Below are 18016 nucleotides of genomic sequence, written 5' to 3' on the forward strand. Positions count from 1 at the left end.
GAAAATTTTTTCGTACGGTAACTATTGAAAGGAGTGGCCTAATTGGTCCATACTTTACACATCCTAATGTATCTACCAGATTTAGATCAGGTTCAAATATGGACTATATTTGTCCACTCCATCCGGTACCTCTCACACAAAATTTCGGATAATTTCACTTTAAGACCTGATATCGAATCACTTTGATTTTGGTGGAAGCAACTTACATTCGCTTCCTCAATTACGATGGTAAAAGTTTTTTTCAGTGGCAAGTCAATACTTTTCGAGCAAACCGCTCGAAGGGTGTAAAAACCCCCTATGTCACCATATGTAGTGGCTGGAGATCCACTTCCATAATGGTCAATGTCGATCCATTCCTTTTAGTATCTCCTCCTCAAAACTTTTGATCTTTAATCCTAATCAACATTTTTGTCGGTTCAAACGCCCAACATTTTTAAAACTCCGTAAATACATACGTTTTTTGGGAACAATTTTTTTCAATATACACAGGCTGAGGGTATATCTCTGTCGGCAGAGCCGACTGATACTTTTTTACTTGTTTTATTTTAATTTCCTGTTGCACGAATAAATTATTGACTATAATAACTTTTATTCCATTTAAATATAGAGGTACCGTTTATGATAAGCCCCCATATAACGGTACCTACCGATTTTCGGTATTTTGGGAATTTTAGCTACATTTATTGTCCAAACTATTTTTAATTTGACGTTTGGGGTTCAAAGTGGCCACAAAACATCTCCACCAAAAACCGTCAACATAGATCCATGTTTTGGTATAGCCCCCATATAACGGTAATTTCCGATTTATAACCGAACTACCTGTAATTTGACGGTTGAGGTTCCCAGTGGTCACAAAATATCTCCACCGAAAACTGTCAGCATAGGTCCATGTTTTGGTATACCCACCCAAATAACGGTACATCTCGATTTTCGGTATTTTGAAGATTTTAGCTAGAATTTTCAACCGAACTTCTTGTAATTTGACGGTTGAGGTTCCCAGTGGGTACAAAATATTTCCACAAAAAATTGTCAACATAGGTCCATGTTTTGGTATAGCCCCTATATAAGGGTACCTCCGGATATTCAGTATTTTGAGGATTTTAGGTGCAAGTTTTAACCTAACTACCTGTGAATTGACGTTTGAAGTTCCCATTGGTCACAAAACTTCTCCACCAAAAATTGTCAACATAGGTCCATGGTTTGGTATAGCCCCCATATAACAGTACTTCGCGATTTCGGTATTTTAAGGATTTAGCCACAATTTTTGACCGAAGTATCTGCAATTCAACATTTGAGGTTCCCAGTGGTCACAAAACCTCTGTACCAACAATTATCGACATTGGTCCACACTTTTATTTATCCCCATATATGGTTGTCAACCGATTGAAGACATTTCTATATGCATTTTTTACCTTATTTAGTCATCAGTGGTCACAGAATATCTTCGCCTCAAATTCTAGACAGGATAGAAAATAATTATTCCGTTTTATTTCAGAATATTTTATGGTGGAGGGTATAAAAATTTCGCCCCGGGCGAACTTAACGCTTTTTTACTTGTTATAATTTCAAATAGACCAGAGACGAGTCCTCAAACTGCAGTTTTCTCAAATTGTGTGTGAGAGATACCCAAAGGACGGGACCGACATGATAAAAATTTCCAACCTGATACATGACTGCATGAAATAATACGATGAGCAAAGTTTCGACCAATCAGAAGAGTTATCTTGCGGATTTGGCATTTTAGTTGGTGTCGTCATGGTTTCTTGGAGCTTTTAGGTCATTAAGTCATGAAGAATACACTAGCCCCCCATTGTTACGTCGTAACGGGGACGGCAAGGACAACCTGCTGAAAAAATTCCAAACGATCTGAAAGAAGCTATTAAAATATTCATATTAGAGCCCGATCTATATCTGGATAGAATCATACGTTGCACAAAGTTTGAACAAATCGCTCCATTCGATAGTTATTGTTCACACTATTTTAAAGAGAAATTTTGAATGTTGGTGGGGGGGAGGTACCCAAGGAGTGGACCGATTTTGCCCATCTTCGAACTTATTGGGCTCACCAGCCAACGTTGTTAAACATGTTTTTTATATGTGCAAATATTTGAAGCAACAATTTGTGAGCTTTACCTGTAATAAAAACACATATAAATAATATTAAAAACAGTACATGTTTCTCTCCACTAAACCCAAAAAACTCAAAACTGAATCAAGAATATGTAATCATTGGGTCTCTAAAATCATGTTTACCCTTACGAAATCTAGTGGATTTCACTGTCGAATCTGTGATGTATATATCAAATCCAGTGGATTTTATATCACATATACGCAATGGAATTGACAGTTGAAATCCACTGGATTTTATATATGTAAACGTACTCTACGAGGCTAACAAAAGGATTGAAATTATAAACCAAACATTTTTCGATAATCAGAAATCAATAAATAAATGTTCATTATAATGCTTTATTTAATAATTTTATTGAAAATATTTCGTGACACATTAATAATAACTATAATATCTTCCAAATCGGTGGTAACTGAATAAAAACTGAAACCGCTTATTTTGTTCAACTTCATGCACACATGTTATTATGAGGCTTATTTTGCATGCAATTATCATCGTGAAGTGTTAGAGGCAATTTTGTGGTGAATGGCTTTCAATTAACAATTAACATCACGATCTGTTTGTTTTTGTTGTTCGCCAAACGGTCATTATAAATATATTTCAATAATTATTCAAAATTCAGTTATATTTGCAAAATGTTCGAAAATGATATTTTGCTACTGGTAAATCGTTAAGCTGTCAATGCTATGTTCCGGCCAGATAATAAGCGCCTACTGACAAGCCCCTTATTAGCTAATTGTAATTTAGCCAGAGGCATTGTTGTTGTTTTGTGTTAAGTGGTGGAAATATAGAGTTTATTTTATTATTTGTTTTACACTGAAAAACCGTGTTGTTTACTTAATGCAGCAGCTGTCAACAGCCTCCAGTTTGTATGGCTAGCACTTTTGTACTGAACACCTGAATGATGGCTGTAATTATTATTGTCTTAGCTTTTTAAACTTTTAATAGAATAAGTAAAGCTTAATTATAATTAAAGTGTGTATATATTATTTGCATATTTGCTGAGGCTTTTCTAAGCTTTCGTGTAGAGGATTGATAGCAAAAAAGGAAATTTATACAGGTTAATGCAGAAGAGATAACATTTTTGAAGGCAGAAAAATCCGTTTGAGACTGAAAAAATTGTAAATTCATGTAGTAGATTGTTGCCTTGTCTGAAACTTTGTATTTCGATCAACTAAGGCTTTATAGGTTCACACAATGTGGGGGATAATGTTTTCTTTGCAATCAGGAATAGACAAATGCTAAACATAAAGTCATATATCTCATGTACAAGGTCATAATTCTAAGATTCCATTCATTAAGTTGGCGTTCCTCTTACAAAATTGACCTAATCAGCTGATGTATAATCCTTGTCACAATCTGTCAACTGGTATTAAACTATTCACTTCGTAGCCCTTTAGCTCTTGTTGTCTTATTGGTTGCTGTTCAAGAAATTATTACCATGATTTTACTTTTTGGGATGTTGAAGGTTTTTTATCGTCAGTGTAAACTTTCATGTGGGCTGAACTGTGTGTTTGAATGCTCTTTGAAAAACTGGGAGTAACATGAGCTGAAAAAATACAAAAAATTTTATGAGCCCAAATAATCGAAACCTTCAGTGTGTACATTGTATAACATACCATGCGACATGGTTAATTAGATATAACTCATTGTCATTCTTGTAAGATTTATAAGTAATTTAAATGACGTAAATTACTTCCATACTTTCCTGTATTCTAAATTCAAAGGTTTGTGAAATTGCAAGTAGAGTCATTCATAATATTAGGGGGGATTTGACTCAGGAGAAAAAATACACTTTAAGTTAACAGCCATCAAATATAAAGGAAAATAAGTGTTACGAATAATAGTTTAATAAATTAATTTTAAATAACTGTATATTATAGTTTATATTTAACTAGCAAAATGCCAGCTACTTCGTATGCGGAAATGGAATAATATACAAATAAACGATATGTAATATGAAAATGGTGGACACTGACAATTTTGATGTACTAATACCTATTTATTTAATTTAAGTACTGCTCGCACACCTTTAGTTCGAATTTCTAACAAAAAAAATCATCGCACCCTAAACATGAACAGCGACCCATATTTTAAATTTCAGTCCACGTTTTATTAGAACAACACGGGTAACTGCAATTTCGAAGTTTGTGATATCAAAATGTAGAAAACCTTTATTCAAAAAATGTCACGCTTTGACATGGCCCCCATTTAACAGTTAAATTTTTGGAGACATTTTAATTTAGACCTTTTTGTTCTCAGGGGTAGAAACCTTCTTGTAAAACAATAGTCACACAGATCTACGTTTTCAAATGTACTTTCTAAAAAGTGCAGAATAAAAAAAAAAAACATTTTCTTAAACAAATACCTTTGAATTTTTGATTTCAGTGCATTATATAGAAACCGCCTTCGCGTTAACATGAAAGCAATTGTACACTATTCAGTAGAATGTTTAAAATCTACGGTATTACATGTAGAAACATTTCATACATTTTAATGGCGGATTTCCATAAACATTCTGATTCAATGTCAACAGTGATCATCATAACAACAATCGATTCACTCAGTACCAGTGCTTCAATATTTTGTATTATTTAGTAATTCTAGTGCACTTATTGTACTACCACATCTAACAGTGAATCTAACAAATAAATAATAAATCAGAATTCTAATTCTATTCCTTAGCCCAATACCACAATTATTGCACTTTCGTACTTTTCGCGCACTAATTATATAATCCCAGCTTCGCCCAACACCAAATTTAGTACCATTTTGTAATTTTCGTATTTAAAACACCAACTCAAAAATTCAAATTCGCTAGGGATGACCTCCATACCTAATTTCAGAATTTGTATGCATTTCAAAAACTCCAACATAGATTCTAATACAAAAATTCAGCTATATCCCTTTATGCAACATCGAAAAGATTCCAAATTTAGTACTTATGATAGGTATAAATTTCAAAAGTTTCATCCCTATATCCCAACGGCGATACTCATTTACAGCTCTATCTGTTCTCCCGAAAACAGTTATAGCAGCATTTAATACTTTTCGTATACATAAGTACGATATTCCAAATTTCCACTCTAAACGCCAACTGCTATCCTAATAATGAATTTCACAATTTCTGCACTACCCCTTTACACAAACAAATTTTGAACCAAATTCTGTGGTATTTAGTAATTTTCGTTATATTCACAATCCCATCCATATCTCAACCATACATACTAACAGCGACCAAAATACCAATTTTCAGAATTCTACCTCTATTCATATACCAAATTTAGTACCATTTAATGCTTTTCGTACGAAAGTATGAATCAGGATTTTAGCTCGATGCGTTCACCAAATCTACACATAAGTACGAATTTCCTAAACTACATCAATCCTACACTCCAAATAATCTTAATTCCAAATTTCAGGATTCCGGCTCTATCTGTTCACCCAACTCTAAATTGTACCAAATTTAGTACTTTTCGTACCCATAAGTACGAATTTCCAAGACATCCCGAATCCAACACTCCAACAGTAATCTTAATTCCAATTTCTGGTTTCCAGCTCTATCCGTTCACATAAATCCAACGTGTACCAAATTTAGTACCATTTAGTACTTTCCATACCCATAATTACGAATTCCCAAAACTACCTCAATCCTACACTGCAAAGTAAACTTAATTCCAAATTTCAGTTGTATCCGTTCACCCATATGCTTTTTGTACCAAATTTAGTACCACTTAGTACTCTTCGTACCCATAAGTACCAATTTCCAAAACTACCTCAATCCTATAGACCACTGCAATCTTAGTTCCAAATTGAATGATTCCACTTCAACAGTAATGTTAATTCAAAATTTCAGTTTTCCAGCTATATCCATTCACCCAAATCCAAATTGTACCAAAGTTTGTACCATTTAGTACATCTCGTACACATAAGTATGAATCTCCAAACCCATTTCCACATATTAACACTACCTTCCAACCTTGATTCCCATACCAAATTTAAAAATTCTAGCAATAAATTTTAGGGTTGGGCAATGTCATTCAACAAAAAAATCCAGGTGGTTCACTTCGTTCGTTGGCTCTTTTTCGTTCAATAAACAATTTCAGTTTATCATTTTCTTGTGAATATCGTTCGTTCTCTGTATCAAAATAAACAAACAAAATAAATGTTTTATATATCCTCTTTTCATTTAATAAAATAATTCAAACGAACGATATAAACGAATGTGGTGCATATTGCTCCGTTCACTCTTCACCAAATCGTTCTTTTGAAAATATTCGTTCATGAACGACCCAACACTACAGCATAAGTTCCTATGTGTGCATTCCCAGCAAACCAAATGTCGGATGTCCGACATATCGGAACAATTTCGGAAGCAAAATCGTTCAGATTTCGTATCGATTTCTATACGATTTTTCGTAGATGAATTCGTTCAGATTTCGTTCCGATTTCGGAGAAAATGTCGGAAGTAAATTTACCTTCGAATATGTTAATGTTTTTCTTCCGATTTCGTTACGAATTCGGATCGATATGTCGGAAACAAATTTCCCATCGCACAACAACCACCTTTTGTATATATCTAACAAGCAACATTTTGGTTTGTTGTCGAAAAACAAAATAATTGGTTATAAAATTCGCATATACATTTTTTAAATATTTTAAATATAAATGCAACATATAATAATTCAAGCTAGTGCTGGTAGGCTCAACATATTCGTACACAAAGTTTACATTGTTCTACCATAACTACAAAATGATAAAAACAGTGAAAATCATTTGATAGCTTTGAAATTATAATCTTCCAATAAAAAACACATAGAAAATTTATCAATAAAAAAGAGGCATCAGAGAAAAATTTTTTCATTCGATACTCATACGAAATTATTCCAAAATCGTTCAAAATCTTTACGAAAGTTCGGAAAGTACCTCAGATTTTCATACGACATTATTCCGAAATCGTTCAGAAATCTGTACAAAAATTCGCATTCCGAATTTCCCAAGGATTTTCTTCCGATTTCGTTCCGAATTCTGACCGAAATCGATCCGATTTCGCTCCGACATTTCGTTCCGAAATTATGTCAACCACTTCATACAATTTTCGTTAGGATATCGTTACGATTTCGGATCAGATATCGGACGTAACGTCCGAATTTTGTTCCGATTTCGTTACGATATCGGTACGATTGGTTTGCTGGGTTCCCATGCATTTGTGTTGCTTGTTTGTGTGTGTCAAAACTAATGGTGGTGGTTTTGATTCTGCTGAACGATATAAACGAATGAGCTGGATACGGATCCATTCGTTCTTTTCACTGAGTCGTTCCTTTGAGCCGCTTCATTCATGTACGACACAGCTCTAATAAAGTTCAGAGTTCTAGCTCTTCCCGTTTGCCTAAAATAGAGGGTACCATATTTAGTACCTTTTAGTACTTTTCGTACCCTTCTAGTTCGGATTTCCAAAAACAAAGCCTTATCTCATGCCTACATACCAAGAACAACCCGCACTCAAAATTTCGAGTTTCTAGCTTAAGCCGTTTCGTCTGGGCGATGATCTGTCAGTCACTCACTCAATCACTCACTTATCACTAAGCTCTTTTATATATTTATATATTGTGTTATATATATTTTTATATTTATATTTATTTTTCACATTTCATATTTTGTTTTTTTATATTTAATATTTTATACTTTATATTTTACATTTTATATTTTATAATTTATATTTTACATTTCATATTTAATATTCTATATTTTGTTTATATTTTATATTTCACATTTCATATTATATATTTTGTATTTTGTTTTATATTTTTTATTTTATATTTGTATTTTATATTTTATTGTAGAATATATGAAATATAATATTTTCTATATTTTATATTGTATAATTTATATTTTATAGTTAACATTTTATGTTTTTTATTGCATGTTTTATATTTTTTTATACGAATTTTACCTCCTCCACGCCAACTTGTACCCCCTGCAGTTATCCCTTTAATTTTTTTTTCTTTTCCCCTGTACATTGTGTTGATACACACTAATATTCTGATATGTGTTTAAAATGATTATCACCTCCACGAAATGCATTGACAAAGACGATAAGTTAATAATAATAATAATAGCCACTGATCGAAGAATTATAAGCGACTAATAATTACTCGCATAAGAAGCATGACTGTCAAGTTTTCTTCCTTAACAACACAGACCGGCAGATTGCAGTTTGCAATTTAGTTATTAAGGGTTACGATTAGCAATGAAAGTGCAACTGGCTTTCATCGCGGTATTTGTAGGAACTTTCGCAAAAGCAAAGGGTAAAATAGCAATTGATACCGTAAGTATTATATTAAACGAAAAATAATAACAAAATGAAAAACAATGAAAATTGTTTAATTTCAAATACATTCTAGTGTGATAGAATTCTCCAACATGGTTATCCGTGTGAAACGCACAAAGTGACCACTAGTGATGGTTACGTTTTGACACTATTTCGTATACCAAAGTCTTCGCCAAATCGTAACGACACTCAGAATGCGACAATGCAATTCCCCGTTTTGGTGACACATTGTTTGGCATGTACATCGGATATTTTTGTTGTCAGTGGACCCAATGATGGCCTACCATTTCTGTTGTCCAACGCCGGTTTTGATGTTTGGCTGGCCAATGCACGTGGAAATATTTATTCGCAAGAGCACACGTTTTTATCACCATTTTCTGTGGAATATTGGGATTTCTCGCTTGATGAAATCGGGCGTATAGATGTACCAGCCAATACGGATTATATACTGAAGACAACAAATCGTACGAAAATCCATTACATTGGCTATTCGCAAGGAGCTGCTGTGATAATGATTTTACTCTCCACAAATCCTTCGTATGCTGAAATAGCCAAATCTGTCCATTTATTGGCACCACCAATTTATATGTGCCACATAAAAACTCCCTTGGTGTCAATGCTTGCGGAAATTCTTGGTCAACCGGGGGCGTTTGCTGATTTCTTTGGAACATTTCCAAGTCAAGGGGTTACGGCCGTCCTAAGACTGCTGGGACATAACATCTGTAACAATCAACGAAATCACATAGTTTGTATGGTATTTGCCAATCTCTTTAGTGGTTGGGGTTCACCATATCTTAATACGGTTAGTTTGGCATTTTCCAGTTATTTTATTATTTTAATAAACCGCTTTCCATTTTTTAGACCCTCCTGCCAGACCTCTTACTTAGCACACCGTCTGATGTTTCGAATCGTCAATATAATCAGTTTTTACAATTTGTAAAAACGTGTGAATTTAAGGCCTATGATTTTGGTGCTAAGGGAAATCTTTTAAAATATGGCACTCCAAAGCCACCAGCATATGATTTGGTAAATATGAACACCATGGAACCTATTGAGGTGTATTTTGCCGACAATGACAATATGGTATCCTTAGATACCACCAGACATTTCCACAGAGTCATGGGCGGACGTTGTAATTGGAATCGCGTTAAGCTTGAAAAATATAATCATTTTGATTTTGCCTTGGCAACAAATGTTGGCGAGTGTATAAACAAATGTTTAGTTGGTAAGCTACAGAAATACGAAGATCAACCATTTGATGAGAATATGTGCAAATGTTTTATAAATACAGCATTTTGAAAAGTTAGTTGCAGTTTTATTATTTGAAAGAGGCGATTTTTAATTAAATACTAGCAAACCCCGGACCGCGTTGCTGGCTCGTCGTAATGAGTTTTAATGACAATTTTTAATGGAATTTACGCTTGACAATTCATGGCTGATGGACCGTTGAATCTCACCATTTGAAGAAATTTTTAAATATGTCGTTTTTATACCCTCAGCATTTATTTTAACGAGGGTATATACACTTTCATATGGCAAAATCTGCCTCCTTGAAATAATGCTTTTAGATCCCAAGTATGTTTGGACGAAATGTGTTTCAGACAATTTGGAGTCGATTTAGCAATGCCCGTCCGTCTGCCTCCCTGGTGCGCACGATAACTCTCGAACGGATGAACCGATTTGGTCCAAAATTTGGCGTTCCCAATATTTTGTCCAAACTTAGTTTAAGTTCGAAGATGGGTTATATCTGTCCACTCCTTCCGGTACCTCTCCCACAAAAGTTCGAAAATGTTCGGCAAATTTGTGCGCACGATAACTCTTGAAGGGAGTAACCGATTTGGTCCACACTTTGCACATCGTGAAATTTCTACCAGACTTAGATGAGGTTCAAATATGGACTCAATCGGTCTACGCCTTCGGATACCTCTCACACAAAATTTCGGAAAAGTTCAGTTTAACACCTGCTCTCGAATCGTTTTGTTTTTGTTGTAACAACTTGTGTTCAGTGGCAAAACCATACTTCCTGAGAAAATAGCCTGTAAGGTTCAAAAAATCCCTATGACACCGTGTGTAGTGGTTGGAGCGCAAGATAACTCCAGAACGGATCTGCCGATTTGATCCAAAATTTGGACTTCATAATATTTTGTCCAAACTTAGTTTAAGTTTGAAGATAAGCCATATCGGTTCACTCCTTCACGTCCTCCCCCACAAAAGTTCAAATATGTTCGGAAAAATTGTGCGCACGATAACTCTTGAAGGGAAGGACCGATTTGGTCCATACTTTACGCATCCTAATATGTCTACATCATGGGCCGATCAGTAAAAGAAGTAACTGATACCTTTATGAAGGTCGAAGGAGAATCTGCTGGAGTGGGTCTGGCGGTAAACGGTGAGAAAACCAAGTTGGTGTCGACGCGCAATGCGTCCATTGAGCTCGGACCGACTGTGGAAGTTGGTTCCTATAATATTGAGCTAGTAAAAGACTTCGTCTACCTCGGCATCTCCGTAAACACAACAAACAACATCAGTTGTGAAATAAAAAAGAATTGTATTGGCCAACAGATGCTACTTTGGTTTAAGTAAGCAGTTTAAAAACAAAGCCACATCTCGTCAAACAAAAATAACGCTCTACAAAACACTGATACTACCCGTGCTGATGTATGGCTCCGAAGCCTGGTTACTTGCGCAAGCAGACATGGCAGTGCCTGGTGTGTTTGAGAGAAAAATTCTTCGAAAGATCTACGGACCAATCTGCGTTGACGGTGAATATCGACGTCGCATGAACCACGAGCTGTATCTGATATACAACGACATCAATATTGTTAAACGTTAGGCTAGGCCATATCATAAGAATGAGCGATCATGAACCCGCTAAAAAGGCGTATAAATACGGACCGCTTGGCGGTGCACGCAGAATTGGCAGGCCAGAGAATAGATGGCCAAAACAAGTGGATGAAGAGATGACAAGGCGCTGTATTCCAGAAAGCGAAACACTAAACAGACAGAATTGGAGATCCTTTCTTAGTTTCGGCCTATGGAACAAATGTTCTGTAATGGGCCAGCTAAGTAAGTAAGTAATATGTCTACCAGATATAGATCAGGTTTGAATATGGACTATATTTGACCATTCCTTCGGGTACTTCCCACACAAAATTTCGGATAAGTTCACTTGAAGACATGCTCTTGACTAACTTTGATTTCTGTTGAAGCAACTTGCAAACGCTGTCTCAATTACGACGGTAAAAGTTTTCAAAATAAGATACACTTCCATAATGCACTATGTCGGTCCATTCCCTCCTTCGCAAAACTTTTGAACTTTAATCATAATCCAAAGTTTTGTCGGCAAGTTCAAATGTCCAAAAAGGGCCACAAAATTCAGAAAAGACCTTAAATACATTCGGTCTGTCCGTAGATGAAAGTTCCAATTCACATAGGCTGAGGGTATATCTCTGTTATATAATTTTTTATATGATAACCAATCGGTTAGTCCTTTCAAGAGTTATAGTGCGCACAAATTTTCCGAACATTTTCGCACTTTTGTGGGGGAGGTACCTGAAGGAGTAGACCGATATGGCCCATCTTCGAACTTAAACTAAATTTGAACAAAATATTACGAAAGACAAATTTTGGACCACTTCGGCTCATCCGTTCGAGAGTTATCGTGTGTAATAACCAGCCAGACAGACGGACGGAAATTGCTAAATCGACTCCAAATTGTCTGAAACGGATTTCGTCCAAACATACTTGGGGTCTAAAACCATTATTTCGATGAGGCACATTTTGCCCGTATGAAAGTGTATATGGTAAAAACCAAAAATGTTTTACAATCGATGAATCCGAGTTTCACCCTTACAAAAATCGCGAAATATTAATATTTTCTATATAGTATGACTGTAATTCTTTAAAATGAAGTGTTTTAGGAGGGATTCCATAAGGTCGACCATGAAAATTCATTTTCGTGGAAGCTGCGTTGGCATCAATGTAAACAAGTAAAAAAGCATTAAGTTCGGCCGGGCCGAACTTTTCATACCCTCCACCATAAAATATTCATTCCTGTCCCCAACTTTAAGTGAGTACGTTAAAATGTCAGATAATGTACATAAAATGCTTCATTCGGGAGGCCCTTTTTTATGGTGCCTATATCTAACTGTTGACAATTTTTGGTGGGCTAGAAATTGGGAGGTACTGTTATATAGTGGTTATAATAAAACATGGGCCTATGTTGACAGTTTTTGATGGGAGCTTTTAATGTCAAATAACACCTAATTCGGTTAAAAAATTTAGCTAGAATCCTCAAAATATCGAAAATCGGTACATAACGTGGGAACTTCAAATGTCATTAACAGCTAGTTCGAAAGTATCTGGGCTATACAAAAATATGAACTTAAACGAACAATTTTTGTTGCAGAATTTTTGTTGACTTTTAAATTTCAAATTACAGAAAGTTTGTCCAAAAAAATCCTTAGAAAATCGGGATGTTTGTTTTGGGGCTATACAAAAACATGAACCTACGTTCGGTTGAACATTTTAAGTAAAATCCTCAAAGTACCGAAAATCGGGAAGTATCGTTATATTGGGGCTATGTTGAATATTGTTGATGCAAATGTGTGGTGACCACTACAACCTTCAAATGCCAAATTACAGTTAGTTCTGTTAAAAAGTGTAGCTAAAATTGCCAAATTACTGAAAATTGGGAGGTACCGTTACATAGGAGCTATATCCGAACATGGACCTATGTTGACAATTTTTGATGGAGAGGTGTTGTGACCACTAAGAACTTCAAATATCAAATTACTGCTAGTTCGGTTTAATATTGTAGCTAAAATCATCAAATTACTGAAAATCGGGAGGCACCGTTATATGGGGCTTTCTGACAATTTTTAGTGGAGAGGTGTGGTGACCACTAAGAATTTCAAATGTCAAATGTTCAAATTACAGATAATTCGGTTAAAACTTGTTGGTAAAATTCTCAAAATACCTGAATCGGGCGGTAACGTTATATGGGGGCTATTCCAAAACATGGACCTATGTCCACTAGTTATATAAGTTTATTGACATTTAGGAACCCTAAATGTCAATTGATAGCTAAATAGGTCTGAAAATGTAGATGAAAACGTCAAAATGCCGTAAATCGGGGGTATCGTTATATGGGGGCTATACCAAAACGTGGACCTAGGTCCACAACTTTTGTTATATAAGTTTAGTTACACTTAAGAACCCTAAATGTCAAATTATAGCTATATCGTTCTGAAAATGTAGATAAAAACGTAAAAATACCGTAAATCGGGGGGTACAGTTATATGGGGGCTATACCAAAACGTGGACCTATGTCCACAACTTTTGTTATATAAGTTTATTGACATTTAGGAACCCTAAATGTCAAATTATAGCTACATCGGTCTGAAAATGTAGCTAAAAACGTCAAAATACCGTAAATCGGGGGCTACCGTTATATGGGGCCTATACCAAAACGTGGACCTATGTCCACAAGTTTTGTCACATAAGTTTATTGATATTTAAGAACTTCAAATGTCAAATTATAGCTTCATCGGTCTGAAAATGTAGCTAAAAACGTCAAAATACCGTAAATCGGGGGGTACCGTTATATGGGGGCTATACCAAAACGTGGACCTATGTCCACAACTTTTGTTATATAAGTTTATTGATACTTAAGAACCCTAAATGTCAAATTATAGCTAAATCGGTCTAAAAATGTAGCTAAAAACGTCAAAATACCGCAAATCGGGGGTACCGTTATATGGGGGCTATACCAAAACGTGCACCTATGTCCACAAGTTTTGTTGTATATGTTTATTGACACTTAAGAACCCTAAATGTCAAATTATAGCCAAATCGGTCTGAAAATGTAGCTGTGAAAATGTAGATAAAAACGTAAAAATACCGGAAATCGGGGGGTACCGTTATATGGGGGCTATACCAAAACGTGGACCGATATAGCCCATCATCGAACTTGACCTGCCTGCAAACAAAAGACGCATTTTCCCAAAATTTCAGCGTCCTATCTCCATTTTTGTGGATGCTAGAGTGATTACCACAGACGGACGGACGGACGGACGTGCTCAGATCGACTTAGAATTTTACCCTGATCAAGAATATATATACTTTATAGGGTCGCAAATGAGTATTTCAATGCGTTACAAACGGAAAAACAAACTTAATATACCCTCCATACTATGGTGGAGGGTATAAAAAAATGGGTAAAAATGGGTTGAAGCCAACAAGTTTTTTTATGTTCCCTTCCGATTTATGGCTTAACCTTCACGGTGCTCTTGAAACAATTTTAAATGGAAGGTGCTTACACCTTGGAAGTTTTCGCGGATTCTGAAACTACAATGTTCATAGATGAGAAAAATCAAAAAACTAAAAAAAACGCCGGAGCGCTTTTTAAATAAATCGCGATTTAAGTTGACATTTTTAGGGGTTGTTTAGGTTTTCACGATTTTGCTTAGAAACCACGAGTCCTATCAAAATGGAATTAAAGAAAATGTTGTAGGTATGAAAATTCTCTACAAGATTGACTTCTATTGTATTCTCGTCGGTTTTACCGTTTTTGAGATATAGAAGTTCAAATTGGGACAATGCACTGACTGTATCGCCCCTTATAAAATAATGTCAAGAAGGGTGCGCCTTAACTAACTTCTGATGAAAACCGCTTACACAGGTAAAGTTTTTGTATATTCTGAAACAGCAGTGTTCATAGATGAGAAAAATCCAAAAACAAGAAATAATCGCTGTAGGGATTTTTAAATAAATCGCGGTCAAAATTCACATTTTTAGGTGTTTTTTAGGTTTTCACGATTTTGCTTGGAAACCGCAAGTCTAATCTAAATGGAGCTAAAGAAAATGTTGTAGCTGTGAAAATTCTCTAGAGGATTGACGTTTAGTAATTGTTCCCTGCCTGTACCATTTTTGAGATTAAAAAGCTCAGTTTACATTTTTAGGTTTTTTTGTTAGGGTTTCGCGATTTTGCTTGAATACGGTGAGTCTTATCGATATGGGACCTGAGAAAATCTTAAAGCTGTGAAAATTCTCTACAAGACTGGCTTAAGTAACTTATCCTAAGTTTGAACATTTTTTTAGATATATAAGTTTAAGTTGGGAATTTGCAGTCATGACATTGTTTTATAAGGGGGCGATACAGAATTGAATTGAATTTGAATTGACCCAATTTGAACTTCTATATCTCAACAACGGTAAAACCGACGAGAATACCATGAGGGCCAATCTTGTAGAGAATTTTCATAGCTACAACATTTTCTTCAGTCCCATTTTGATAAGACTCGCGGTTTCTAAGAAAAATCGTGAAAACCTAAACAACCCCTAAAAATGTCAGCTTAAATCGCGATTTATTTAAAAAGCGCTCCGGCGATTTTTTTAGTTTTTTGATTTTTCTCATCTATGAACATTGTAGTTTCAGAATCCGCAAAAACTTCCAATGTGTAAGCACCTTCCATTTAAAATTGTTCCAAGAGCACCGTGCCTTACATTTCATAGAGACATGTCCACAGAAAGACTCAAAGAATACTCCATGTGCAACATGATACTAGTGTATGATTTTTCGATATATCCACTGCATCCACCTAGATTTGATGCTGAAAATTTGAAGCCGGAATGTCGGGGTTTTTTGAATTTTTGGAATAATCCGAACGCGCAACAAGATAATATTCAAAACTCATAATAGGATTATAGAACTCGTGATTGTACATCGTTTAATGTATATCTCATGAGTATGCTCCATACAGCATCCTAGTAATTGGAGTCTAAAACCAACATTTTATGCGTGCATTTTTTAAAAAGAATATATTTTTTGCGTGTAAAATTTACAGCTCTTGACCTCTATCGTGATGAAAATTATTATGTAGCCGTGAGAAAACTGGACTCCTTTGTAACATATGCATAGGTGAGTTCCTTCATTGTTTTAAGTTGTTCTACACAAAACTACATTTGACTTCCATGCTACAAAATGTCGCAATCATGATATAGAGGGTTTGCCAAATTAGGAAACGCCCAGTTTTTAAATTGATGTAAATTACAACGATGTACGGAGTCTTGAAGTTTTTCTGCTACCTTTTCCTCATAAGTAATGTAACAACTCGAAATATTGGTCGTTTTTCATTGGCCGATATGTTCAGATTGTCCATTATAAAGTAATGAAACTAACAACTTATGTTTCCAATAATGACGGTGTATGTATGTGCTATATTTCTGGAATGTTATCATGTAAAGGGTGTTTTTTTTTTTAAGCTAGATAGAACTTTAAATTGTAAAAAGTAACACAAAAAATTAAATTTTTATGAAACTTTTTTTTTATTTGTTTCAGTATACTCTGACAAATCATCATGAATAGACTCACGCTTGAACAACGCTACGAAATTATCCAAATTTACTTTGAAAATCAGTCGTCGATTCGCGCAACTTATAGACGACGCATTTTTGGCTTAACGCATTTTTGGCTTAACGCATTTGAGGCGCATTTTTGGCTTAACGGGTTTGTTAATAAGCAAAATTGCCGCATATGGAGTGAGACCAATCCACAAGAGACCCTACAGACTCCATTACATCCAGAAAAATGCACCGTATGGTGCGGTTTTCACGCTGGTGGCATCATCGGACCTTATTTCTTCAAAAATGAGGCCGGAGCTCGCGTTACGGTCAATGGTGATCCTTACCGCACCATGATCAATGATTTTTTGTTTGAAAATATGGATGACATTGATCCGGAGGAGATGTGGTTTCAACAGGATGGCGCTACGTGCCATACGGCGAACGCAACCATCGACTTATTGAAATCAAAATTTGGCGATAAGTTGATTTCGAGAAGTGGACCTATCAATTGGACTCCAAGGTCGTGCGATTTGACACCTCTCGATTATTTCCTGTGGGGCTACGTGAAGTCACTGGTTTATGCTGATAAACCAGCAACAATTAATGCCTTGGAGGCCAGCATTGTTCGTGTTATTCGTGACATACGGCCAGCAGTGCTCGAAAAAGTGGCCAAAAATTGGACGTCCAGAATGCACTTCGTTAAGAACAGCCGGGGTGCCCATATGCCCGAAATCATTTTCAAATGTTAATGTCACGTATTGATCTTTCGAATAAAAAAGAATTTGATTACAATTTAATTTTTTGTGTTATTTTTTACAATTTCAAGTTCTATCGGGCTTAAAAAAACACCCTTTATATATGTATATGACCGGACGGCTAAAATACGTCGCAAAAATACCGATGAAATTCCGTGGAAAACTAGTGCCCACAGTTAGTGGAGTAGGGTATCACATGGTCGGCCCTGTCCGACTATAACCCTTTCTTAGTTGTTTTTTTTTTTCATAATTCTGTGTAGGCTGTATTGATAAGGTCTATCAAATGAACAATTTTGCTCACTGTTTATGACAAGTTCAAAATCTTATTTTGACATCTACAAAAATGATATTTATTTTTGATTCACTTCTCGAGTTTTGTTTTGTACAGTCATAGCCTGAGAGAATATCCATGTCGTTAAAGCTGACTAATGCTTTTTATTTATTTGGAAACTC

General features: G+C 35.4%; 1 protein-coding gene across 1 annotated transcript; it reads left to right on the forward strand.

Moving 5' to 3' along the window:
• Positions 1–8300: 8300 nt before the first annotated feature.
• LOC141401597 (lipase 3-like) lies at positions 8301–9768 on the forward strand. Its single transcript, XM_073981914.1, has 3 exons — positions 8301–8459; positions 8536–9264; positions 9324–9768. Exons 1-3 carry the CDS (start codon positions 8382–8384, stop codon positions 9759–9761), a joined length of 1245 nt encoding a protein of 414 aa, XP_073838015.1. The 5' UTR covers positions 8301–8381; the 3' UTR covers positions 9762–9768.
• The last annotated feature ends 8248 nt before the right edge of the window (positions 9769–18016 follow it).

The sequence above is a fragment of the Musca autumnalis genome, unplaced genomic scaffold (genome assembly GCF_047663935.1).
Source record: "Musca autumnalis isolate F117 unplaced genomic scaffold, ASM4766393v1 scaffold_4, whole genome shotgun sequence".
Taxonomy (NCBI): Eukaryota; Metazoa; Arthropoda; class Insecta; order Diptera; family Muscidae; genus Musca; species Musca autumnalis.